The 24,583-nt window shown below is 50.4% G+C and overlaps 1 protein-coding gene across 8 annotated transcripts in view; it reads left to right on the plus strand.

The window, feature by feature from the left end:
* Positions 1–966: 966 nt before the first annotated feature.
* LOC111838858 (protein unc-79 homolog) overlaps positions 967–24,583 on the plus strand; it is a 38,152-nt gene continuing 14,535 nt past the window's right edge. For 2 of the 8 annotated variants that reach the window (XM_072699185.1, XM_072699187.1), the window contains exons 1-27: positions 967–1,290; positions 3,462–3,582; positions 7,080–7,387; positions 7,927–8,097; positions 9,018–9,113; positions 9,248–9,303; positions 9,400–9,529; positions 9,632–9,696; positions 10,373–10,461; positions 11,083–11,123; positions 11,564–11,592; positions 14,335–14,564; positions 15,142–15,313; positions 15,994–16,224; positions 16,530–16,720; positions 16,890–17,013; positions 17,347–17,487; positions 17,894–18,109; positions 18,900–19,127; positions 19,264–19,411; positions 19,926–20,005; positions 20,083–20,231; positions 20,779–20,936; positions 23,056–23,237; positions 23,390–23,591; positions 23,739–23,918; positions 24,269–24,337. In XM_072699185.1, coding sequence (XP_072555286.1) covers positions 1,269–1,290; positions 3,462–3,582; positions 7,080–7,387; positions 7,927–8,097; positions 9,018–9,113; positions 9,248–9,303; positions 9,400–9,529; positions 9,632–9,696; positions 10,373–10,461; positions 11,083–11,123; positions 11,564–11,592; positions 14,335–14,564; positions 15,142–15,313; positions 15,994–16,224; positions 16,530–16,720; positions 16,890–17,013; positions 17,347–17,487; positions 17,894–18,109; positions 18,900–19,127; positions 19,264–19,411; positions 19,926–20,005; positions 20,083–20,231; positions 20,779–20,936; positions 23,056–23,237; positions 23,390–23,591; positions 23,739–23,918; positions 24,269–24,337 — 3,829 coding nt within the window. In that variant the 5' untranslated portion in view covers positions 967–1,268. The other 6 variants (XM_072699188.1, XM_072699186.1, XM_072699189.1 and 3 more) reach the window with 6 other exon arrangements.

The following is a 24,583-nucleotide window of genomic DNA, read 5'->3' on the forward strand; positions in this document are numbered from 1 at the left end:
TGCGGTTGCAAGATCTTTGTAGCTGGTGATGGGAAATGTGAGTGTTGGCAACAGACGAGACAAAACATGAAAGAGCAGAGTCGCCAGTCCTTTTGTTCCCGACTGGAATTCCTTCTAATTTTTCCTTTCGGAAATGTTCTGTGTTCTAGATTATGAAAATAAACATCCAAAGAACTCCGGTTGTCTAGTAGACCGGATTGCCACCTTTGGTCAGCTGGCTGGTGTGGGATTTTCAATTCGAGACAAGTCTGCACACGCATTTACATGTATTGTAACAGTTGTATTACCTTGTAAATAGTCTGTAGGGTTTGCAAACTACCCCATTGCTTTTGATGTAACTAATTTTAGGTTTATAATGCAAAGATTTGCCGTGAGATTTCATGCGTGAGCGTCTGACAAGATTGCTGCATCTTTGCTCTTAAGGATAAGCTAACCTGAGCCAGAAATCCCTACTTCCTATGAATAATAGAATCCGAGAGAGAACAGCGAAGAGACTTTAAAAACGACGGTCACTGGTGTTACAAATGTATCACAGCAAATCACGCCGTAAAACACACGAAACCAATATACCGAAAAAATATAAATGGCCATATGCTGAAATTCATAAATGAGCTATATACCGTTAAATAACCTATATATTGTGTATGATCTAAAACGTACTAAATGTACAAATATCAAACAATTAATTTAAAAGTATGTGGAGGGCATGTGAAAACCCCCTTTCGAACGGCTTTATCAAGTTTCACATAACATAGAACCATCTGTTGCTGTTTTTGCCTGAACTAAAAAAGCAATTACACGCACATATCCCACTATGTCCAGACATTTTATCGCTTAACATTAAATTCTGCATGTAGCACGACTCAAATCGAAATAACCGTAATATAGAGCAAGGAGCAAAAATAATTTTCGCTCCCGTCAATTTGTCAGAGCGGATTAGTCCATTTGTTGCGAAGGTGTGCTCATCTCCCCGGGTTTCTCCAGTCGCTTGGCCGCAGTGTCAGCTTCACGTTTAATGGAGGTGGGAGGACATGGATTGAAATTGAAAGGACCAAGGTGTCAGATGCTACAGGCACGTCCCTCGATGCCTTTTATAAAGATCAATGTGACTTCACTTCATTCGGTGCTTTAGTGGTATAACCAAATCCAGGAGGATAGACGGAGGGAGGGGGTTTCCCACTTTTTGCAGGACTCGGGTAAAAAAAAAAAGATACCGCAGCGGTGAGCGACGGTGGTCTGTATTTTTGTATTTGCGAAGATTTCTCAAAATGTCTACGAAAGCAGAACAATGTAAGTAACGCGTTTGTGTTGCCGTCGTTTCTAAAAGCATTTCTTAGTTGTCTCCGTTGGCCGATCGGTTTTTATAAGACGCGTTATAAGATTGGAAATCAAATCACGGGAGCTGTCCTTGGTGATGAAACCGCGGTTGCTAAGGCAGGTTGCAACACGTCCATCCTATGCGGAGGGTGCACGACGTTGTGCGTGCATGTAAAAATGCGAAATATTTCGTTTTTGCTTTTTTAGGTAAAAAACAGCGAGGGATGGTGCAAGTGGTGCATGCCTGTGCATTTTTAATCTTGCGCATTAATAACCGTGCGGCTCAGAGAAGCGGGCATGTAAATCTCAAGGTCGATTAGACAAAATTCACACTTCAGGAGTAGCTTTGTGGCATAACATGGAGGGAAGAGGTCAATTACACGGCAACTTACACCTTTTGCATGCGTTATGCCACTGGGAGTTCCTGTTTATGATTAAATGGGCAGGTGATAAACTGGACTCTCAATAGCCTGATCGGAATACTTGTGTTTGTGTTTGTGTGTGTGTGTCTATTTATCATTAAATCAACCGATCGAAAATGGGCAAATGTTAACACATCAGATGTGTGTACCTTAACAAATAATGTCACTGTAGAGAAGTTAAATATTGATTACAGATTTTATGATGCTACGGTGATCAAAACCACAGCAAAGGCCGTTTTTATATTCAAGTGCCCTAGTTTTAACTATAGAACCCATTTAATAAAATGTAGACACCATAAAATATAACATTTAAACTGGGATATTATCAAACACAGCATGTGGAATGTGTTGTGTGTATTGAATAAATGCATATTCTCCGTGAAGTTTCAGCATCAAGCCTTGTTCTGTTGTGTTCAGATATAGTATTGTCAAGTTAAAGGGTTAGCATGTTGTGAAGAAGCAAAGACGGGCTGTAATGTGGGTGATCGGCTGTCTTTTTGGGAAAACACCAAACAGGGATGAGGCATAGGGCTCTCCCAGTGTAGCGCTTCTAAATTATTTAGTAAATTGTAAAATAGTGAGCAGAAGTGAGCCGTGTTGGTGCAGATGTCGGGCAGGGCCTTGGGAAAGGCCTGTTTTAATCTGACAAGGCCTCCCAATAGGATGAGATGAAAGAATGATACAGTTGTGTTAGCAGAAAGCTAATTGCTAGGATAAGTCTGTTTAGGGCCTGAGAAGGTTTCAGTCCTCTGGTTGGACCTCTGTTGCTTGAAATCAGGCACTGCTGGATTGTCGGGACAGAGCCAGGTACAAACCGAGTCCCAGGCGAACGGCTTTTTGGTGTCTCTCCCCATGCTGCCTAATGTCCTCCTGTCTAAAATGATCCTAAACCCAAACCCTGCAGGGATCTTACTAAAAGCCCCCAGGGAGACCAAAATGGCACTCTGTGTCGGGGGGGGGGGGGGGGGGGGGCTGGACACAACCCCACTGCCTAGACACTAAAGGAAGACGAAGGAGAGCACTGAACCACCATGGCTGAGCCCCCTGGGGTTGACCTCAGGTGGAAGGCTGGGGACGAGGGCTTATAATTACAAGGGCCATGAGTATAAATAGGGCCACGGCTTTTTTAAAAAGGTCAGCTTGACCTCACAGGCTCACGCTGGTCAGCTGGGAACAGCTGGCGCAGGGGGGCGGAACTTACCCCCCCCCCGGTGCAGTGGTGTTCGGTGGACTGCGTTCTGCCGCGATAGAGCCACTTTGGCTAAAAGAGCTTGTTTACATTAATGGCACAAATCCCAAGCCAACGGGGAAGGGTGTAGTCGCGTTTCCATTGAGCTGGGCTGAGGAGAACATCTTGAAGGACACTGGAGGGTAAGGAGGAAAGGTAAGGCTTGTCTTCACTGCCACATCAGGACATAGAGAGTGTCCACAGTGCAGTGTCTGTGTACTTTACAAAGAAATGGCCCAGCCCCCCCCCAACATGGGGGCTCCACTGTTGACCAGCTGTAAAACCAGGGGGATGACTTCACAAAGCCTTACTGTAGATAATTAGATAATTTCATCATGGCTGAGAACAAGCAGTAGAGGCCTATTAAGTGGTGATGTCACCTCTGGTTAGCTTTGTGACTCTACCCCAGGCGTTAGTTGCCCTTTCACCTTTCCTTGGCCAGAAATATTGTCCCCCCGTTGACATGTCTGTTACTCTGCTCTTCATTTGTTTAGTTGCCTCTAAGATACGGTACTTGCAAGAGTATCACAACCGTGTTCTGCACAGTATTTACCCTGTGCCATCTGGGACAGACATTGCAAACACACTGAAATACTTTTCCCAAACGCTGCTCAGGTAAGTGCTCCACGGTGGAACCCACAGGTGAAGTAAGCAACTGTGATGCTATTTAATCTGCTTAACGACTCGGGAAGGATAATTTAGTCTGTGGTACGCGTGTTTGAAGGCTGTTAAGAGAAACCATCTTCATTTAAAGCTACCAGCAAATTTAGTGGTAAAATCGCTAAGCCGCACAGATAGCCCACAAGAATTAATGCTTTTCTTAGGTATCAAAATATCAACATATCGCACAGGCGTGTGCTGAACAATTAACACAAACATGTTGGGGCTAGAGAATTAAGTTTCTGATTCATTAAAGTCAATACTGGCTGTAATGAAGCCAGTACCATTTTACTTTAAGGACATTTAATACCTCTGTTTGTCAGGAAAGGTTATCAGTGTTTAACATCAGCCTTAAGCAGATGTTACACTGAGAAATTCAGATATCTCTGCCATGATTGGTCCAAGACCAAAGCAGTGTAGGGCCACTGCTATACCATGTTTTACCGTATTTACAAGAAAGCTATAATTAAAGGATGGCTTTCACTTCTAATTAAGAAACTTTTACTTAGAATTACTGTATGGCAGCATTTCATCTGAACGCCTCTTACCCAAGTGTCCCATATCCCTCAAAGCTGGAGCCTGAGACCCTGTCTGTGTTTATGCTAATACGTTGGTAGATGTGTGAAGAACATTGAAATCGAGTCTTAATCTGGTTCCAGTCGCCCTTCAAGAGCTCTGAGAGCAGATGAACTGGTTCAGCTGGAGAATCAAGCCACAGTGACATTTCTCTGTATGTTTGGTTCAGGGTGCAGGGTGGGGGGACGGGACTGGGGTCTCCACTGACTCGTTGAGGGCCTGTGGGCAGAACGGCCTACCGCCCACCCAAGGTGAAGCAATGATGGTTGAAGAGCAGAGGGGTAGAGCTGAACTCAGTGACCGCATAGCCAATGAACCCCGAGGGTGTTCCGCTGCTCATGGGAGTTGACAGCTATTACTCTTCAGGCTGTTCAGGATGGTGTGCGTCGTGTTCCTTTCAGATGATAGTCTCAGTGGGCTTGAGGTTTAGCGCTGTCTTGTGATAGGACGGACATTTTTAGAAAAATCCAGCAGAAGCAGCAGTTCACTTGATGCCAAGAGAAGAAAGCGGAATCAAAAGCAGGGACTATTGTTCCGGTACTTTCTTTTGAGGTTCCTAAACTGCTGCCTCAGAAGACTCATTGACTTCCTCAGAACTGAAGAACCTCTTAACAGACAGCTGTACCCAATTACCACCAAACATCCTGTCAGGGTCACTGCAGTTGGACCAAAGTACCGGCTCCTTAACACGAATCCCTGCAGGAGAATCCAGCCTTACAAATGGATAAGAATTTTGAAGTTTCCCTAAATAAAATATTAGTTAAGTAATGAAACGCTACAGCTGTTGCTAATAATAGTGCTATGACGTGTCAGGGCAGCAGGTGGCATTGTGGTTAAAGAACCATGGATTCGTATTAAACAGGAAAGGCTCCGTTAGACCCTGCTGCAGAATAGCTACCCTGAATGACTTCAGTCTGCAAAAACAAGAGCTAAAGAGGACAAAGGTCTGGCCAATGGGTCTGGGGTCTGGCGAAGGGCCATCGCAGACAGAGGCCAAGGGCATCCATGGTGCTTGATAAGCACGACATACCTGGGACGCGGTCAGTGGCGTTCAGGTGGTCAGACGACACCCGTCCACCTGCTGTGTCCCTCCATGCTTCAGTGAGCCACCCGGCCTTGGCTGCCACGTGTACCACAGGGGGGCGCTCTGCCCGAGTCCCAACGGTGACGCCACACAGCATATTAAGCAAGCAGTTAGAATCTAAGCTTGTTCTGTGAAATTGTGTTCATGTAAGAACCACGTGACTATATTTCAACTACTTCTTAAAAAGTAAATGAATCCCCATATATTTTGTAATGCCAAATAAAACTGAAAACATAGATTCCACTTCTTATGTGTTTAAGATCTAATTCAGCCAGACAGGGGTGTGTAAAAATCACAATAACATGGCATATTGGTATAAGATGCCCCCTATGAGGAGATCTTGATGCCGTTTTTGACTGTCTGGCTGGGTGCTGGTGTTTTTATCTCATTACAGTGGCTCACCTCTGTAGTGGAGGGATCGCTGCAGGTGTTACGAGGTGTCGCACATTAAAAGCTTAGTTTGTGATTTCATAGATTTAGGAGGATAAATATTGTCTGTAAATGTGAGTGTGTGTGTGTTTGTGTTTTGAAATGATTGTTATGCATTGAGTAGCATAATAGTTCAATGCTAAATGGACGTATTTGTATGTATAATAATTGTAGATTAAGAAGTAAATGTTTTATTTGTAATGTGTTATAAGGGCAAATATGTACTGGGAGGATCCCAGTGTGATCGGCCATCGCTGGCCTTGTTTTTAAAGACCGTAACTCGGTCAGCTTGATTCTCAGTCCTCCTGAAGCTGACTGCTGACTGCACTCCCCAAACACTCTCAAGTCACCACTGTTAACAGACTGTCACATGAGAAACCAACAAAACATATGTCACGTGTCCCTCTCTGTAGCATTCAGCGTAGCGCACTGTAGAGTACACCGTTCCCCACCAGCTACCCAACCCCTCCCCCCCCCACCACCAGTCACCCTGTCCCCTCACCATTTGTTTCAGACCAATTCAATTTGTTGCTGCTGTCTTCCAAAAAGAATTTAATGAATGACCAAGCAAATCAACCAATGGCAGCCCTCACCCCCAGGGGCCGCTGCACACGTCATTCCCATTGGCTCACAAACACGATCCTACCGGTCATCCGTTTAAAACAACCCCTTATGTGTTTGCCTCCAGATCCCTCCCAGCTGTAGAAAAGTCACATGTACTCTAGCTCTTGAGTTCATATGGCTGTTGGATTTCATTACTTCTCCAGATGATACTGATGCAGTATCATGATGTTTGCATACAGACATTATTTTTTGGTACAATAAACATGTGCTGTGGCCAGAGGCCCGACCTTTACCTTACATACATGTTTATTTTTTGCTAAAGCATGTTTCTGAAGTGCCATCCTCATAACTCCCAGCCCGATTCGATCGCTCCAGTGCCGTGGCTTTGCCGAGGCGGCGGGGGGCAGGGGGGGGCGGGGCACTCAGCGCGAGGAGGCTGCAGGGAGGGGCCTCCTTGCCTGGGATGTGAGGGGATGCCACTAAAAACATGCAATTTTTTATATTTTTCTTCCTTGTCACCAGATACGCATGAGATGCAGTGGTCACTGAAATATGACGGCCGCTTCCCGTTTACGGTCCCCCTCGGGCTGGGGTCGGCGGCTCCGTGGCGCCCCCTGGGGGCAGGGCACAGAGGTCGCCCGAACCCGAGCTCCTCCCAAACGAACAGAAAGGAGACACTGCATCCTATGTGGCTTTTATCTGGCTTTTTTTCTACTTACGCTGTCTGTAGTGCCATTTCAATGTAATGTGCTGTTTCTTTGTGTTTTTGTTGTCTCTTTTTTCCTTTCCCCCGGAGCAGCATTCTGTCCCGCACAGGCAGGAAGGAGAACCAGGAAGCTCCCAATTTGGCCGTCCCCATGACCATGTGTCTTTTTCCTGTGCCATTCCCACTCACCCCATCTCTAAGACCACAAGTCAGTTCCATCAACCCTACAGTTACTCGCTCCCTCCTTTACAGCGTTCTGCGGGACGCCCCGTCTGACCGCGGGGGCCAGCAGAGTCGGGACGCTCAGCTCTCAGAGTACCCCTCTCTGGACTATCAGGGGCTCTATGTGACACTGGTGACCTTGCTTGACCTGGTTCCCCTGGTGCAGCACGGTCAGCATGGTGAGTGCGTGACCCTCCGTGTCCCGTGTTGGGATTGGGGGTCACAGTGGTCGGTCACAGCCATGAATCGTTTGGGCCGGCAGATGTACTGGGGGGGCCCGCATAATGTGCAGTAGGGGTTGTGGTGCAGTGGGGGGGGGGGGGGGGTGTCACAAGTGTGAGTTTAGAGGGGGCGTGACCTAGTAGCATGAGCTGAAATGTACGTGAAGGAGGTAATGAGAAAGGAAAGACTGGAGTGTGTGTGTGTGTGTGTGTGTGTGTGTGTGTGGGGGGGGTCCTTATAGGAGGCCGGCTTGCGTTTTTGCAGAAGCTGCTTTTATGAATGTTTGATTGTTTGATGTGAAAGAGCCTCGCTGTGGATTCCAAAGCTGCCACATGAGAAGGTCTCCGTCTACAGCACTGTTGACCTGAATAGAGTCCCTTCTCCGACAGGGGCAGATAAATTATGAATTAAAATAAATAAAATAACAGTCGGGGGGAGTGTCCAGCACCGCCGAGTGAAACGGTGACGCTCTCTGTCTTCTCCTCCCCGCCGGCAGATCTGGGACAGTCCATATTTTACACCACAACTTGCCTCCTGCCGTTTCTCAGTGACGATGTTCTCAGCACTTTGCCCTATACAATGATCTCCACACTGGCCACCTTCCCCCCATTCCTACACAAGGACGTCATCGAGTACCTCAGCACGTCCTTCCTGCCCATGGCCATATGTGAGTGCTGCTCGCCTTCTCTTCTGCACACCGGCGGCGGGACGGGGGGGGGGGGGACAGGGGGTCCAGGGCACTCGGAAGGACGACAGACCACCCGGTGACATTTTAGAGCACGTGCTGGCCCGTGGCCTGTTCGCAGGATTTTCCTAAGTAAACACGACCGTGCCCCGACATTTAATCTGCCATAAGTACAGTCCTATATTCCCACGGTGCGTGAGAGAATGACCTGGAGGTGCCGACCGCGGGGAGTTTCAGGGAGCCAATCTCGTCGCGGCGCCTGTTTCCCAGCAGATGCACATGCGACTTGTTATGACTTGAACAACAGGAATGCGTATGGGCTGGCGGCTGTGGGGGTCACCAGGTCAGTGAGAGCATGGAGAAGGACAGAACGTCAGGTGGGGGCTCATGGGAGTTTTCCTTACACAACAATGTTCTGAAGGCAGAAGAAAAATGATTGGTTCAGAGAGATAACCAACCAGATTGTAGAGGAACTAGGTCCAAGCAACTAGAGGAGGCGCAACCATCCAATCAGATGACTTGGTCCCGCCTCTTCTAGTTGCTTGGACCCACCTCCTCTACAGGATGATTGGTTATCTCTCTGACCCGATCATATGCCCTCAGAACATTTTTATGTAAGTAAAACTCCCATGAGCCAGGTTTGGGGGGAACATTCCGGTTCGAGGAACTTGGCGGGGGAGCTTCAGAGAGAAGCTGAAGTACAGCCAGCGAGTCACTGTACCCCAGAGAGAGCGCGCATCTCCTTCCCACTGGTAACAGCACATTTCCCCATTTACACAAGCTCTGCAGAGTCTCTGCTGTTTTTCCGTCATCCTCATGAACCTTCTAAAGAACCTTCTGTCCCCGGCCAGCACATGGCTTCCCTCTGGCCTGTTCCTGACATGTCACCGCTGTCCTTCCAGTGGGCTCCACCAGAAAAGAGGGAGGCGTCCCGGCCTACGTGAACTTGTCCGCCTCGTCCATGCTGATGATAGCCATGCAGTACACGTCAAACCCAGGTAGCTCGGCCAATCAGGTGCTCCCAGCTCCTGTATAAGAATCCCACTAATCTGTGGGAGGTGGACATTTAAAGGGCCACGCACAGCCTCTTTGAGGCTCTGTAGACTTTTAAACTTTGGCTCTCCCTTGCCAGTGTACCACTGTCAGCTGCTGGAGTGTCTCATGAAGCACAAACAGGAAGTGTGGAAGGTAAGGGTTTCACGGGGCCCTCAGTGCTGGTCACACGCAGAGATGGGGTGTCCCATCAGTGCCACAGAGGAGAACCCTTCTCTTATGTCATTGCAGGACCTGCTCTACGTCATCTCCTATGGACCATCCCAAGTCAAGCCCCCAGCTGTTCAAATGCTTTTCCATTACTGGCCCAACCTCAAGCCCCCAGGAGCCATCAGCGAATACAGAGGACTGCAGTACACAGGTAACCTTAGGGGGGGTTCCCAGTACGTTACGTAGAGTGACATGGGCCACAGTGAGTGGAGAGGCAGGAGTCTAACATCCCTCTTCTCCTCTATGTTTGCAGCCTGGAACCCCATCCACTGTCAGCATATCGAGTGCCACAATGCCATCAACAAGCCCGCCGTCAAGGTAGAGCGCCCCCTGCTGGTGTGGCCGGGTGCTGCACTGATATTCTTTCCCCGTTTGTCATATCCAGCCCTACTCCGCTGGCTGTTTGTCAGACCGAATGCAGGGACGCTCGGCCTCCATCAGCACAACGTGTATTTTATGCTTGAGCCAGACCACAGAAGCATACGTGGTGTTGCTATGGCGATGCCTGTCAATCAGCTTGATTAATGGCGGCCAAGTGTGGGTAGAAGGATGCTTCCACGGGGATATAATACAGCCGGCCTCACAGATGCTGCTATGTGTAAGGGAGCTGACAGCCGCGGATGAGCAGGACACGTTTCACCAATTACCGCACTGGCCCGTCCAAATGGAAGCGCTGACCCCTCAGCGCCTATGGCCATAAATGACTCCACCCGCAGACCTGGGCTAACCACAGAAATATGGCTCTGAGCAGATGGGTGCTGCCTGGGGGAGGGGCAGGTCTAGGGGCGGCAGTTCTGCTGAGAGCCACTGATGATTTGGCGCTTTGAGGCAGAAGGACAGACACAGCCAGCAGGGGGCGCTGCAGCGATCAGGTTCAAATGCTATGAAGTGTTAATGGGATTGACTAGTAAGTTGTAAACATGGGGAACATTAGTCCCCTTTGAATAAATGCATCTCCCAGGCCATTTAACGATTTTTTTTTTCCTCTTTGCAGATGTGTATTGACCCCACCCTCTCCGTCACCCTGGGAGACAAGCCCCCCCCTCTGTACATATGTGAGGAGTGCAGCCAGAGGATCGCAGGGTAGGTTCCGGAGCAGCTCCCCTGCAGCTCTGCACGGCCGGTTTTCTGGAGCAGGTGTGTGGGGAGTTTTTATAAACCATCCGGAAGCAGATCAGGCCGCAGCACCCGCCGCCCAGCCAGTATCCCTGACTAAATGACATCGCCATGGTAACAAGTCCACCAGAGGCACCCAAACTTAAGGGCAGCTCCCCGTGCCGAGCAGCACAGTCACCTGCGTCCCTGCCTCCTGTCCCCAGATGTCTCCATCGATCATGGGTGGGGGGGTGGAGCAGACCGCAGACTGGGAAAGGGGGTCAGGCACACTGTGAGGGATTGATGGTGTGATCGCTTTCAGCCTGAACCTCCAGGGACGAGGCAGGAGGGTATAGGAGCACCAGTCTGGCTTTGTCAGTGGGGACCTGCGAGCATCGGCAGCACGCGTGTGTGTGTGCGTGTGTGTGTGTGTGTGTGCCGACTCAGCTGGCACCTGTCACACGCTGACAGCCACCCGGCGGGGCGAGTCCAATTACACTCCAGCTGGAGGGGGGAGGGGTGCTGTTAGAGCGAGAGCCGTCCGTCCCGCATCAGCGTCTGACATGGGCGCGTGTGTGTGTGTGTGTGTGTGTGTGTCCTCCTTCCCAGGGACCACGCGGAATGGCTCATCGATGTGCTTCTGCCTCAAGGTGAGCTTTTCCTGCTCCAACCGGGGCTCCCCCCTGCAACCCCCTCGTGGTTCCACTACACCAGGATTCCCCAGTTCCAGTGCCGGGGGGCTGCTCTGTGACACCCTTTGCCGATTTCCCTGCTCAAACATACCTACTAAACCTGGCAATTAGCAGGTGAGCTGAATAAAGTGTGTTTGAGCTGGGAAATCTACGGACCGTGTTGCAGACTGGGAACCAGGACCAGAACTGGGGAGCCCCGCCCTAGACCAGTGCTGACAGAACCTGAATGTTCTCATTCCATACTGAAGTTACTGCATGTGGAGATGACATATGTAACCACCCCCCGCCCCCCACCTCACCATGTGCGCCACCCTGACCTGACCTGACCTGACGTGACCACCACATACCCCACCGTGTCTGCATCATGCTGAAATGGTTCTGTGCCTTCGCCCTTACAGCAGAGATATCTGCTATTTGTCAGAAGAAGGTAAGGCCCCGGGCTGCATGCCGGAGGGGGGGGTCGCCGTTTGCATGCGTCAGTCCTTGCCCACTGGCCCGCCTCCATCGTGCTGCCTCTCACAGCTCGTGACTGTGGAGCTCCAGAATCAATGGTGGGAGGGGGCGGCAAGTGGGAGGGGGTAGTAAGCATTGGACACGACTTGTATGGGCTGTCACCGTGGCAACCGTCTGATTGACAGGCGTCCCCTGAAACATAACTCGGTAAGTCTGAGATTCTGCAGCCCTGCATCCCATCAGGATGGCTCCTCCCAGTCAGGCCAGAGCACTGGTTTAATCACGCGGGAGCAGTGTGAGCACCTCCTGCCCCCCCCCCCCCCCCCCAGGACACAGTGCCGCTGTCAAAAAGCTGCCGTCTGTTTTGGCTCCGGAAGACTCTGTGGAGCAAATTGGCTCAAAAAGCGGAGTAATTAGTCTTGACCTCATCCCTGCCGGAGGGATCCATCTCCGAGGGGTGAATGTCCCCCCCCCACCCCGCCTCTGACATCGCTCACAATGTCGTGCTGTCATTGTGTCTTGTGGCCTGTTGACTCGTGTTCGTTATGTGTCGCCCCCCCCCCCACCTGTCTCAACCCAGACTGACACCTGCTTGTACACCCCCTGTCTGCTCATATCCCTGATAGGAACCACATCACGTCGTCTCCACCCCTGGTCACATGACACTGCCATAGGGAGCGACATGCTCAGCACCAGGAATCACTTATTTACACACTGTTCGCCTTTTCCAGAGCCTGGCTAGGAATCGCATTAAATCTCATTTAGGGCATTGATTCAGATACACGCAGGAGTGCCCTCTGTCCCTGCCGGGGGTGGGGGCACCGTATCTCCATTTCCCTTTAATCTCCTTGGGGTGACACCATTAGGGGAATGAAATGCTAGAGCCTGAACCGCTATGTGACGGCAGGGGGGTGCGCAGCTCGCCGGCTTCGCGAGGAGTATGTCAGAAAGCAGGGGAGGCATCCAGCCATCAGAGGCTTTCAAAGGCTTTTATTCTCTGTCGCTTCAGTCCTGCTTGTGGGATCACAGATATGCTCAGACAGAGGTCATGTGACACCGTCTGTCCCACAGTATGGCCAACGCCCCCATGCACCTCTGTCCTGTGAGCACAGCCCTAACGCTCTGACTGCAGGAGTGCATCCTTTTTAGTGCCTCGTTACAGCTTCTTAACGAGCGGAGCGTGTCGGCCTCGGGAGGGAAACCTGTGATTGTACTTATTTTTTAATAGAAAGATGTGGCTCAGAGCAGATGGTCCGCTTGCACCGAGCCCTCAGAGGCAGCCTGGTCGGTGACCTTGCAGAACCTCCTTAACGGACCCGTAGGTCCACACTGGGGAGGTGAACACATGTCCTGCGAACAGCGGGATTCATTTATTAAAGGCAGATTCTCTCCAGCGTCACATTTTAAAGCTTTGGTGTTGGACATTCTGCTTAAATGATGCACAGCTTTGCTTTAATGGTACTGAACAGGCATCTAGCTCCAGAACAGGACCCCAAGGGCCTGATATTCCGGTTTCCACGGCGATCGGGATCGACGGGCGGTAATCTGTGGTATCAGCTGAGCATCGGCGGCAGCGGCGCATGAATCAGCTCCCACCGCCCCCCCCCCCCCATCCTTGCTCATCCACAGGCATAATCTGCATGCCGCCTTTTAAAGGGGCTTCGCTCAGCACACAAAGCGGTTTATCTGTAATACGAGGGCGAGGCGAAGCTCACTTTGAGTGAGGAAAGGGGGGGTTGCTTACTGTCAGAGAAGGGGGGGGGTGCAGCTGGTTTGGATGGGGGAGGGTGTTTATATGTGCAGGATGAATGTCGACAATCTTAGAGTTCCTCACCGAAATGGGACTCCATTAACAGTATGATTCTATAGAGGTGTACGGTGGGAGGGGGAGGTCCTCCCGAAATAATCACCTTCTGGTATCTGTGAAGTTATGGGGGTGAAAGGTGAGCTTCTACATTCGGGGAAGACATGGAAGCTGGCGAGCAGGCAGCCTGCGTCTTAACGAGCCGAGTCTCTCTAGGGACGTATGGCCATTACTCCCCCTGTCCCCCCCCCGGGAGCGATGTATCTATTCCCCCTGGAGGAATGGAACAATCCTTCTCCTCTGCCCGCCCCCACGCTCTGTGGAAATTAACATACCCCTGACACCCTACCCCCCCCCCCCAGGGCTGGCATGACATGACATGCCCCTCACGTCTCCCATAATCCCGCCTGCTCATCCCCTGCCCGTGGTCCCCATTCCTCCTACATTTTATTTATTTTTTTGAGCAGACGGTTCTGCTCTGTGGCCGGCGTATGGGTCGGCCTACATTGTCGCTGGACCTGAGATGTCGCTGTTCGTTGTGCCACCATGTTAATAATTCATGCAAAACTATAGACTAGAGACAATTAGTCACAAGAGCCAATCGGAAGCAGCAGCCAGCTGTGAGCTCATCTGTAGCAGACCTTTAATTACTTCAACTTTTTAATCAATGTTTTCATTTCCCCAGAGATTTGCCCCCAGGGCATTCTGTTGGTTGCATCATCTTCCATTATATGTACCATGAACTTTACCCCCAAACTAATTTTATTAATACGAATCTGCTTGGGCTGCCCATCCTGCTTTGATTGTATTTCATCAGTGCTTTTCTTCTGACGGCTAATTGATTTTCAGTTTCTGGAGTGCAGATGATGCTTGTTTCTCGTGACGGCTGTCCCGCCCCCCACCACTCTCCAGAACTGTAGCTCCCACGTTAGGAGGGCGGTCGTCACCTGCTTCTCCGCCGGCTGCTGCGGGCGCCATGGCAACCGCCCCGTCCGCTACTGCAAGCGTTGCCATGTCAACCATCACAGCAGCGAGGTGGGGGCCGCTGCGGAGACGCACCTCTACCAGACCTCCCCACCCCCCATCAACACGCGGGAGTGTGGGGCTGAGGAACTCGTGTGCACCGTGGAGGCCGTCGTCAGGTAGGTCCGGGCCAGGTGGACCCCACTGGCCAGGGAAACGAGGGACAATGGAGAGGCAGAAGCAGAGGTGGAGATCATAGCATGAATAACAAGGTACTGATCTAATCTCTAGTCCTGATGGTTCATGGACTGAGTAGCTCAGTCTAGAAATGGTACAGAAGACATGATGTTTCCCACAGGAGAATGGCACCAGAGATACAAGAGAACGAGAAGAATGGCATAGCTTCTTGTGCTTTTCCTCACTCATGCGTCACTCTGATGCGTCACTCTGACTCTCAACTGGGAGTCACAGCTGAGAAGTTGAAGGAGGCATAGTAAGAGCTAGAAGCCGCTGGAGGAGCACAGGGGCTGGCTGAGTCTAGGCAGCCGCAAAGCATTCTGGGAGGTCAAAGAGCTTTTCCCACTTTGACGGCTCTTCAGCTGCTAAAATTCTTAAAGGGTGGGATTAAGCGTTAGCATCTTTCCTTTGTGTTAGAGCTGGTGTAGATTTCCTGAAGGTCCTTTCAGTCGCTTGTGGATTTGCCCCTGTTCATTCAACCCCTCCTCCCCAACCCTGTGCCCGGACATCTGGCCACAGCCTGCTGAAGGAAGCTGAGATCCATGCAGAGATGCGAGAACACGAGATGAACCGCCGCCGGCAGATGGGCCTGTCTGCCTCGCACCACTCCCTGGACAATATCGACTTTGACAACAAGGAAGATGACCAGCATGACCAAAGGCTGCTCAGCCAGTTCGGGATCTGGTTCCTGGTGAGGCCCCCGGTGGGGGGGGGCCTGGGTGGGGCGGGACTGTGCTTCAGTGCACCACATCACTCTGGATGTAGAGCCACAAGCCGCAAAGGGTGTGAGGACAGTCAGTCCTCTAATAAGTAATCTAATTAGGGAGTTGCAGTGAAAACCCGCATATGCAACAGCCCTTTCTGGATGAGATTGCCCTCCCCTGATGTAGAGATATTGCTGTTTGTTCACCTGGGAGCCTGATAAACCACCTGGCCATCCTTGGAAACTGGGTCGCTCTTCACGATCCTGTGACACCATATCTGGCTGCTGCTTCCTGGAGACGCATTTGATCTGTGTTAACTCACATTCATCGGATTTACTGATTAATGACGATAACGTATATGCAGTGACAAAGCCAGTGACAAAGGAGTTGCTTTGTCAACTGTAATGAATTACACTGAGCCTTGCACTGCTCAGTTTTGTGAATTGCACATTATTCTCTGCTGTTCTGTCCTGTGTATAGTCACCCACGGCCATTCTGTGTGTCCTGTTAGGCTGAGTTATCCCATTGTTACGTATTTAATTGTTCCTGGTATTTTCCTCTGTATTTGATTACCCAGAATCCCTGCACACTCTTTGCTAGTTCTCTTCATAGGTCCCGGTTTGTACCATGGCACTGATCGGTGACATTCTGCTTGGTGTCCCTGCAGGTCAGCCTGTGCACGCCCAGTGAAAACACGCCCACGGAGAGCCTGGCGCGGCTGGTCAGCATGGTCTTCCAGTGGTTCCACTCCACCGCCTACATGATGGACGACGAAGTGGGCAGCCTGGTAGAGAAGCTTAAGCCGCAGTTCGTCACAAAGTGGCTGAAGACCGTGTGCGATGTGCGCTTCGACGTCATGGTCATGTGTCTGCTGCCCAAACCGGTGGAGTTTGCCCGGGTGCGCAGGGATTTTTTTGCTTGATGATCGTAGGAAGCGGCTAGTGATGGCCAAATAAAGCTTTGTGAACCATTTGTTGTATTTTTTGACCCCACTAGATGGCGCTCTTGGCTTACTTTGGTTTATGCTTTGAGCCCTTTTTTGAACAGAGAGCACCATCTAGTGGGGTCAAAAAATACAGCAAATGGTTCATGAAGCTTCACTTGGCCATCACTAGTAGCTGCTTATGCTGTACTTGAGGGACATCTCTTCTGGGCATTCAGGTGCCCCTCTGTCCTTCTGAATGTTGGGGCTCCTGTTCCCAGGTCGGTGGTTACTGGGACAAGTCGTGTAGCACGGTGACCCAGCTGAAGGAGGGCCTGAACCGCATCCTCTGTCTGATCCCCTACAACGTCATCAGCCAGCCCCTGTGGGAGTGCTTCATGCCCGAGTGGCTGGAGGCCATCCGCACTGAGGTACCCGACCAGCAGCTGAAGGAGTTCCGCGAGGTGCTCAGGTAAATGCTGCTTAATCCCCCTATTCCCTCAGAACCATCACAGTTTGGGGTCTCGCCTTACCCCAACCATTATTAGTCCATTACTAATTTAACAGCTAGAACCACTGAGACCCAAAGCATACCTCCAGCTCTCCTTAATGAACCCCCGTGCTCCGTTCTCTCTCTGCAGCAAAATGTTTGACGTGGAGCTCTGCCCCCTACCCTTCTCCATGGAGGAGATGTTCGGCTTCATCAGTTGCCGCTTCTCGGGGTACCCGGCCTCTGTGCAGGAGCAGGCTCTGCTCTGGCTGCATGTGAGTGCCCCCCAGTGGAGGGGAGGGAGCATTACATGGGGTGTTCGCCGGAAGTAGGTCTGGAACCAAACGTGGTGTCCTTCACGTGTGTGAATCCGTTGCTCTTGGTCACATGGAGATACCTCCTTCCTGTAGATTAATTTCATGATCTTCTCTCCCTTTTTGGCACCATTGTGAATTAAAGTTGTTGGGGTTTGGCCCTTTAAGGTCTAATTGATCTGGGTCACACCACAGACTGTAAGCAGCGACTGTCCACCTACAAACCGCAAGCCAAATTGTGTGTGTACATGTCCCCGTCTCTGTATCTGTGTACATGTGCCTCTGTCTGCACAGGTGCTGTCGGAGCTGGACATCGTGGTTCCCCTCCAGCTGCTGATCTCCATGTTCTCCGACGGCGTCAATTCCGTGAAAGAGCTGGCCAATCAGAGGAAGGCACGGGTGGTGGACCTGTCGGGCAATGCTGGGGTGCGAAGGGTAAGGACATGGTGGCCCGTAGGAGCTGCCCCTTCCCCCCCCCCCCCCACTGGGGGAACTGGGGGATGGAGGTGGAGGTGAGAAAAAGGGGAGCTACCTCAAGGGATCCAGCCGGGAGTAGCATGATCAGCCTTTTTCCAGACCCCCGCAGTAAAATGGCAACCAAAATCTTTCAACAGGAAGTGAGACGTTCGTCTGTGTACACATTATATCTGTCTTCCATTAATGATGCCCACAAGGCTACTGGGGGAAGTGGTCTGTTGCCATGGTAACCACCACAGACTAAATTCAGACCTAATTACTTTTAAAATAAATCTCCATCTAGACCTACTGAAGTGCGATTCATGGGCCGCAGGACTTGGCCATCTTCACCCTTGACCTCGGTGTGTGTGGGACACGTCCGCAGGTGAGCGTGGTGTCGGACCCGGGCCGCCGTGGCCAGCACAAGACGCTGAGCCCATTTCCCAGCCCGTTCCGGAGCCCGTTCCGGAGCCCACTGCGCTGCAGCCCTTTCAGGAACCTGGGTCATGCCACTGGACACTGCGCCCTGGACCTGGACTGCGAGGATGACGACATGAATCTGGGCTGTTTCATTCTCATGTTCGACCTTCTCCTCAAACAGGTGACCGGCTTTGCCAAAGGCGGCTTTGCTTATCAGGCTCTGCATCTGGATATCATTGTTGGCCAGAATGTAATGCTTTCTCACACTTCATACTCACGCTGTCTGGCCGTGATTATTCTTTGAAAGAAATCTGCGGCGATATGATAGTCCGAGAGAGTCTGATAAAATAATCATTTCTCGTTATCTGTTGTTCAATCATTCCTTGGTAAGAATTTACAGCAAACAATTCTTTAAAGACTTTTGTAAGTAATCAGAGGAACTGTTTTAGTTTCCAAGTATCTCTGGATGTGGAAGATAGGCAGAACTTCAAAGCTGTATGAAATTCCAAGTGAGTGCCTGACCATTAATCCAATCCCAAATGTGTTTTAAGGCTCAGATCGCAATATTGGAATGACGTTTTACAAAGTGAAACAGATCAATTGAAGTCAGTCAGCAATGCATGCGGCAGGCTGTAATACTCACGAATGCTGCCATTTGAGGATATTGACTTGGAAGATATCGATTTGAGGAGTGCATAAATTTCACTCTGGACTTCCATTGCAAATCCAGTGATACAAGAGAATGGTTTCTTTAAAAAAAAAACCTCTTTTTGAGGTGGTTGTGCTCTTCTCCAGATGGAAAGGACACTGCCTGGAGGTGAGGAAATTGAAGTTTGTTTTTGGTGGGATTCCACTTTAATCCACAAGAAGGCCACCATGACAGCAGATCTGTTGATAAACACCGACCGGCCGTGACGACGCCGCTAGGGCACAAAGGCCTTAATGATGAGCGCTGCCTGTTCCTGAAACAGATGGAGCTGCAGGACGACGGCATCACGTTGGGCCTGGAAAGCAACCTGGGCAAGGACATCGTGGGCATCATCAACAACGTGTTCCAGGCCCCGTGGGGCGGCTCTCACACGTGCCAGAAGGATGAGAAGGCGCTGGAGTGCAGTCTGTGCCAGTCCAGCATCCTGTGCTATCAGCTCGGCTGTGAATTGTTGGAGAGGTTGGCTCCCCGGGAGGAGATCCGCCTAGTGGTGAGGTCCCGCCACTGCAGCCACCGCAGCTCCCTCCGCCCATGACTGATAACCCCTCCCACAACTGACTCCCTCGTCCAACTAAAGATCTTTGGGGTGGTGTAGAATGGCTCCCTAACCTAACCCTCCCCAACAGGAGGCTACTGAAAGCCTGGAAGACAGCCTGATCTTCCCCCGGCCTGAGTTTAGCATTGGCACGGAGCAAGGCATGGAGGACAGCGACAACGCTGACAGCAGACAGGCAGATAATCCGGGCAACCAGGAGCTCTCGCCCAAAAATCCCCGTAAGTCACCCTGGCTACAAGACCCAGAAGCTCAGATAATCACACAGCCAGCATCTGCTGCTGCATATCAACCCTAACGCTAACTGCAACCCTAATCCTAGCCCCAGTCCTAATGCCAACACTGGCCTTAACCCAAATGCCAACCCTAACCCTGGTGGTAACATAATGCCACCCCTATCCCTGGCATTAACCATAACGCTAATTCTGTCCTAATACTAAGCTCGTGGGAGTTTCGCTTACATAAAAATGTTCTGTGGGCAGAAGGAAAAAATGATTGATTCAGAGAAATAACCAATCAGATTGTAGAGGAGGTGGGTCCATGCAGCTAGAGGACGTGGGACTGTAACCTCTGATTGGTTGGTCCCACCTCCTGTAGTTGCTTGGATCCACTTCCATTTACATGGCTGGATTGAGACACCTCTGTCACGTTTGAAAAACTGTTGCTCGCTAACGTGACCATGACATAATGATTGTCTGTCTCTGGAACCCCCCCCCCCCCCTTTCCCTTTCACAGCCATGAAGAACAACACAGATAAGAAGTTTTCCTACCAGCACCTTCCCGTGTCTTTGAAGCTGATTTACACAATACTGCAGGTAGGGGGCACTGTGACACTCTCGGTGTGTCCCTCACCATGTTGGCTTCCGCCCTGAACATGACTCTCCCTGCCCAGGAAATGGGTAAGTTTGAGGAGCCGGACATCCTGTTCAACATGCTCAACTGCCTGAAGATCCTCTGCCTGCATGGAGAGTGTCTATACCTCGCCCGCAAGGACCATCCCCAGTTCCTGGCCTACGTCCAGGAGAAGTTGCTCATCCCCTGGTAACCATCTTAGTTCTTGTATTCTAGCCAGCTAAGCTTGACTGACAGATCTGACACACGGGGTGCTTCTCAATGTGCATACGTGACCATACTTGTGTTCTCGTCGGTAAAAGTCCCCGGATGTTGTTCTTGCCCCGATGGAAATGTCAAGGATGCATCGGTTGCATCCTAGCCAAACGAGACCAGTCCCATGATTCGTTGCGGCCCAAGTTTGTTCTTGGAAGGCGAGTTAGTAAGATCGGTCTTGCCGAGACCACAAGTACGGTCTTTGCCATCTTGGTATTGAGAAACACCCGCAGTCATACTGAACCACAGCAGCATTAGGGCTGAACACACAGCAGTGGTTTATTATTTAATTAGTTGAGGTTTGTAGAAGGCTTTGTCTGAAAATATGTTAAGGTTGAATATAATGACCAACACATACAACAATAAGGGTTCAGGGCGCTAAACCACCAAACTTTTGGTCTGAAGTCACAAATTCCCAACCATCACGCCACCTTCTCCATGTCCACCTCCCCCTTCCCGATTCCCTCTGCCTCCTCTCCAGTTTGTGGCGGATGCTGAAGGCCGAGTTCTGCCAGCTGGCCTCCTTGGCTGTGCCTCAGCTCCTGCACGCCCTCTCGCTGCCCCACGGCGCCGACATCTTCTGGAACATCGTAGACAACAGCTTCAACAGCAAGCAGTGGAAGACACGCTTCGAAGCAGGTGAGGGGCCTTGGATGTGGACCTACTGCTTTGTGGTCCTGAAGGCCACCACCAAACTCTCTGATATCATTTGGGACATAGCTAGTGCTTTTTAATATAAATAATGAATGGGACATATATTTAAAATTTTTGTATTCCTCGATTGTGGAATACAAGCGGTTTTGGGACCAGTCCACCGCCGCCACACACTTTCTCGTTAACAGAAAGTATTCTATGGTTCTTTTTCAAACCCTGCAGACATATTGTCTAGGTGACAAAGTAGAACTGATCAAACCTGGAGACAGTTTGCCCCAAAACGGAAGCAGTGACTCATAGTGATAACAAAGAAAAGAGCAGTTACATACAACTGACACGATAAAACAATAACTCAAAAATTATTTTACGGATCTTTCTCAAACTTTTGCAGACCCATTGTATGGGTGAACAACTAGAACCAATCTAATTTTATTTTAATTAAAGATTACAGTAATATTTTCGTTATACTGAGGTATTTTCGTGAAATTTATCTTGGAAGAATTTAATCGTGTCACTTAGTCCTAGTCCTAGTGAGCACATGTAAAACAGGCACAGATACCTATGATGAATGTGATTGCATTGAAACAAATCACACAAACTTGGGTTTTTAATAGAGATTTTTGCTGAGCTGGGGAGAGTGGGGGGAGAGGGTAGGCTTGGGTGGTATTACAGTCATATTTACTGCACGATTTTCATTTGGCAAAATTTATCATGGGTAACCCCCCCCCCCCCATATGATCAGTAAGCCCCTAAGGGGGCTAGAGATAGAGGATGGGTGTGGCAGGAGTAGTGATTAAATAGGCGAGGTATAGTTACTTATTTTTACCATTGGTGTGTCTGATAACTTGGATCTTTAGACATATAAAGAATATAAGTCATTTTAATGACATTAAGACATACACAAATGAATACAGTTAATCACCGAGCTGGAGGGGTAAGATTGTGCAAAACAGCATTTATGGGAAAGTGCAATAAAGGAATAGGTGTAGTTTCATATGTATGTGTCACGACTAGGACTCCTTCAGGTAAAAACACATTTATTGGTTTTCACATTTCCAGATTATCCTTCCAGTAACTCTACACATTGTATAGGTTGGGGGGTGGGGGAGGAGTAGGAATCAGATGGGGGCGGGGGTAATGGAGCTGTGTGGGGAGTACACTGTTATCGTTCTGACAGCATCTTTTCTAGCTTTTTATATAAAATGATATTCAGTCAAACTGAGAAGTCGAGAATAACGTATGACATTACATAAGATGAATTTTTCAGATAGAATCTATGAACACTTTGTTTAAACTGGGTTGAGGTCAGAGAGCGACCGTGCGCTCAGACTTTGGGTTTGGCTCAGTTCAGCCTAATTAAAGATATCGAGTCAGCCTGGGGTGTCTGTCAGAAGCCTTTTTAGCAAAGAGCGGATCACCTTGGCAGATTTGCAGTGTTGATGCCGTGATGCTGTCACGGAAACCACTGCAATCACTCTGAATTACAAACGACAAACAGCTGAAAGTTAAGGCACTTACTAACATTCAGCACTGCGTCGTTAACCACTGATGGCAGAACACATATTGCACCTTGCGTGTTCCTGTCGTGTGTGTGTGTGTGTGTGTGTGTGTGTGTGAGCACACATGTTTGGGGGTCTAATCTGTTCTCCTCATGCTACTTGCCAAATGGTTGCCATAGTTACTAGTGTACCCTCTCCCGCAAGATTGGTTGACTGAAGGTAAGCTGACCTTGGAATGATGCATTAAAGAGGTCAAGATGTCACAGAGACTGGGGCGTGTCAGCGAGTAGTGCGTCACCTTCAGAAGCTGGTGGCACTCCATGATGTCACCTCCACTTCTGACCGACAGTAAATCATTCATTCCAACTAATGGCCCCTGCAGACTGGAGAGCATTGAGATCCTCAACCAGATGGTGGCTCACAAGTGCCTGTAAATCACCCAGAAGCAGCACTGACCTGCATCAATCCATCACTGGGTTTTATAAGCAATCTGACTACAATGGCGCTTCGTGACCTCATTCTGTTACAATGGCGCCATCTAGTGGCAAATTGTGTAACTATTGTGAACTTGCCTAAACTCCGCCTCTCTCTCTATCGCCGCCTAGTGGAGAGGGTGGCGGTGCTCTGCCGCTTCCTGGACATCTCCTCGGTCACCAAGAACCACCGGCTGAAGTACTCCCTGGCCCACGCCTTCTGCTGCTTCCTGGCCGCCGTGGAGGATGTCAACCCGGCCGTGGCCACCCGAGCAAGGCTGCTGCTGGACAGCATCAGGAGGCCAGCGCTGCAGGCCAGTGGGACTGGGGGGCTGGAGAGACACAGTAGCACTCTGCTGATGAGCTTTTAGTCCCTCCCCTTTCCCCTCCCACCTTGGGTTTCAGGCTTTATGATTGGTCGAGTAAAATCAGTGTCTCCACTCCCCCTCCCCCCCCTACATTTCAGGGCCTGTGTTTGTGCCTGGACTTCCAGTTTGACACGGTGGTCAGGGACCGGCCCATAATCCTCAGCAAGCTGCTGCTGCTGCACATCCTGAAGCAGGACATCCCTGCCCTCAGCTGGGAGTTCTTCGTGAACCGCTTCGAGACGCTCTCCCTGGAGGCCCAGCTGCACCTGGACTGCAACAAAGAGTTCCCCTTTCCCACCAGTACGGCCACCCACATGGCCTCCTAGTGGCCCATGCATGAACATGTGTTGAGGCGTGTGTGTTTGCACGGCCTAGAAAAAAAAAATTTAATTCATAAAAATACAAAATGCAGAAAGATTTACCGAATGCTGAACCCCCCTCCCCCAGACATCACTGCAGTGCGGACCAACGTGGCCAACCTCAGTGACGCTGCCATGTGGAAGATCCGCCGGGCACGCTTTGCCCGCAACCAGCAGAAGAGCGTGCGCTCTCTGCGGGACAGCGTCAAGGGCGAGTCCGAGTCCAAGCGGGCCTTCTCCCTGCCCGAGACGCTGTCTAGCCGCCTGCGTGAGTCAGCGGCCCCCTGTGTCGTCTGCCCTCCCGGCCGCTGTCTGTCCGCCCTGCTCTCCTACTGTATCTCTCTCCGCTCACCTGTCCCCACGTTCTTATGTTTGGCCTGTCCAGGCCCTTTCTTTTCACATATCCACTCCATTCTCCATCTCTTTTTCCTGGGGGTTGTGTCTCGTCCTCCTCATTTCTCCTCTTTTTATCCCACGCCGCAGTGTCCGAGCTTCGGCGAGGTGTCCTGGATAATTTGCATGGGGGGGAGGGGGCGTGCCAACCCGCAGCTCGGACGGGCGGCCTCTCAGCGCCCCCGGGACATCTCCTAAATCGTGTTTTCCATGTGTGGTTTTTAGCTCTAAGGCTTACGAGGCAAGAGCAGTCTGCCCCCTCACTGGGAGATATGATAGAGACAGTCCTGCCAGGTAAATAACACATCTAACCTGACCTTCACCACCCTCAGCTAACATGCTAAATGTAGCACTAGATGGGCTGGCTTGTCACGGCGTCTTCCGGTTACCAAGCATGTCTGTCTGTGGAAGCGCCCACCTTAACCCACATAAGGGAGGGTTACCACACTAAACCGAAAGATGGTCTTATATGCTCATGGCCGGAATTGGTGCAGCCCTGGTGCCGTAATCTGGATCCCAGTTACCATAAGGCTCGGATTG

The sequence above is a fragment of the Paramormyrops kingsleyae genome, chromosome 14, assembly GCF_048594095.1.
Source record: "Paramormyrops kingsleyae isolate MSU_618 chromosome 14, PKINGS_0.4, whole genome shotgun sequence".
NCBI lineage: Eukaryota > Metazoa > Chordata > Actinopteri > Osteoglossiformes > Mormyridae > Paramormyrops > Paramormyrops kingsleyae.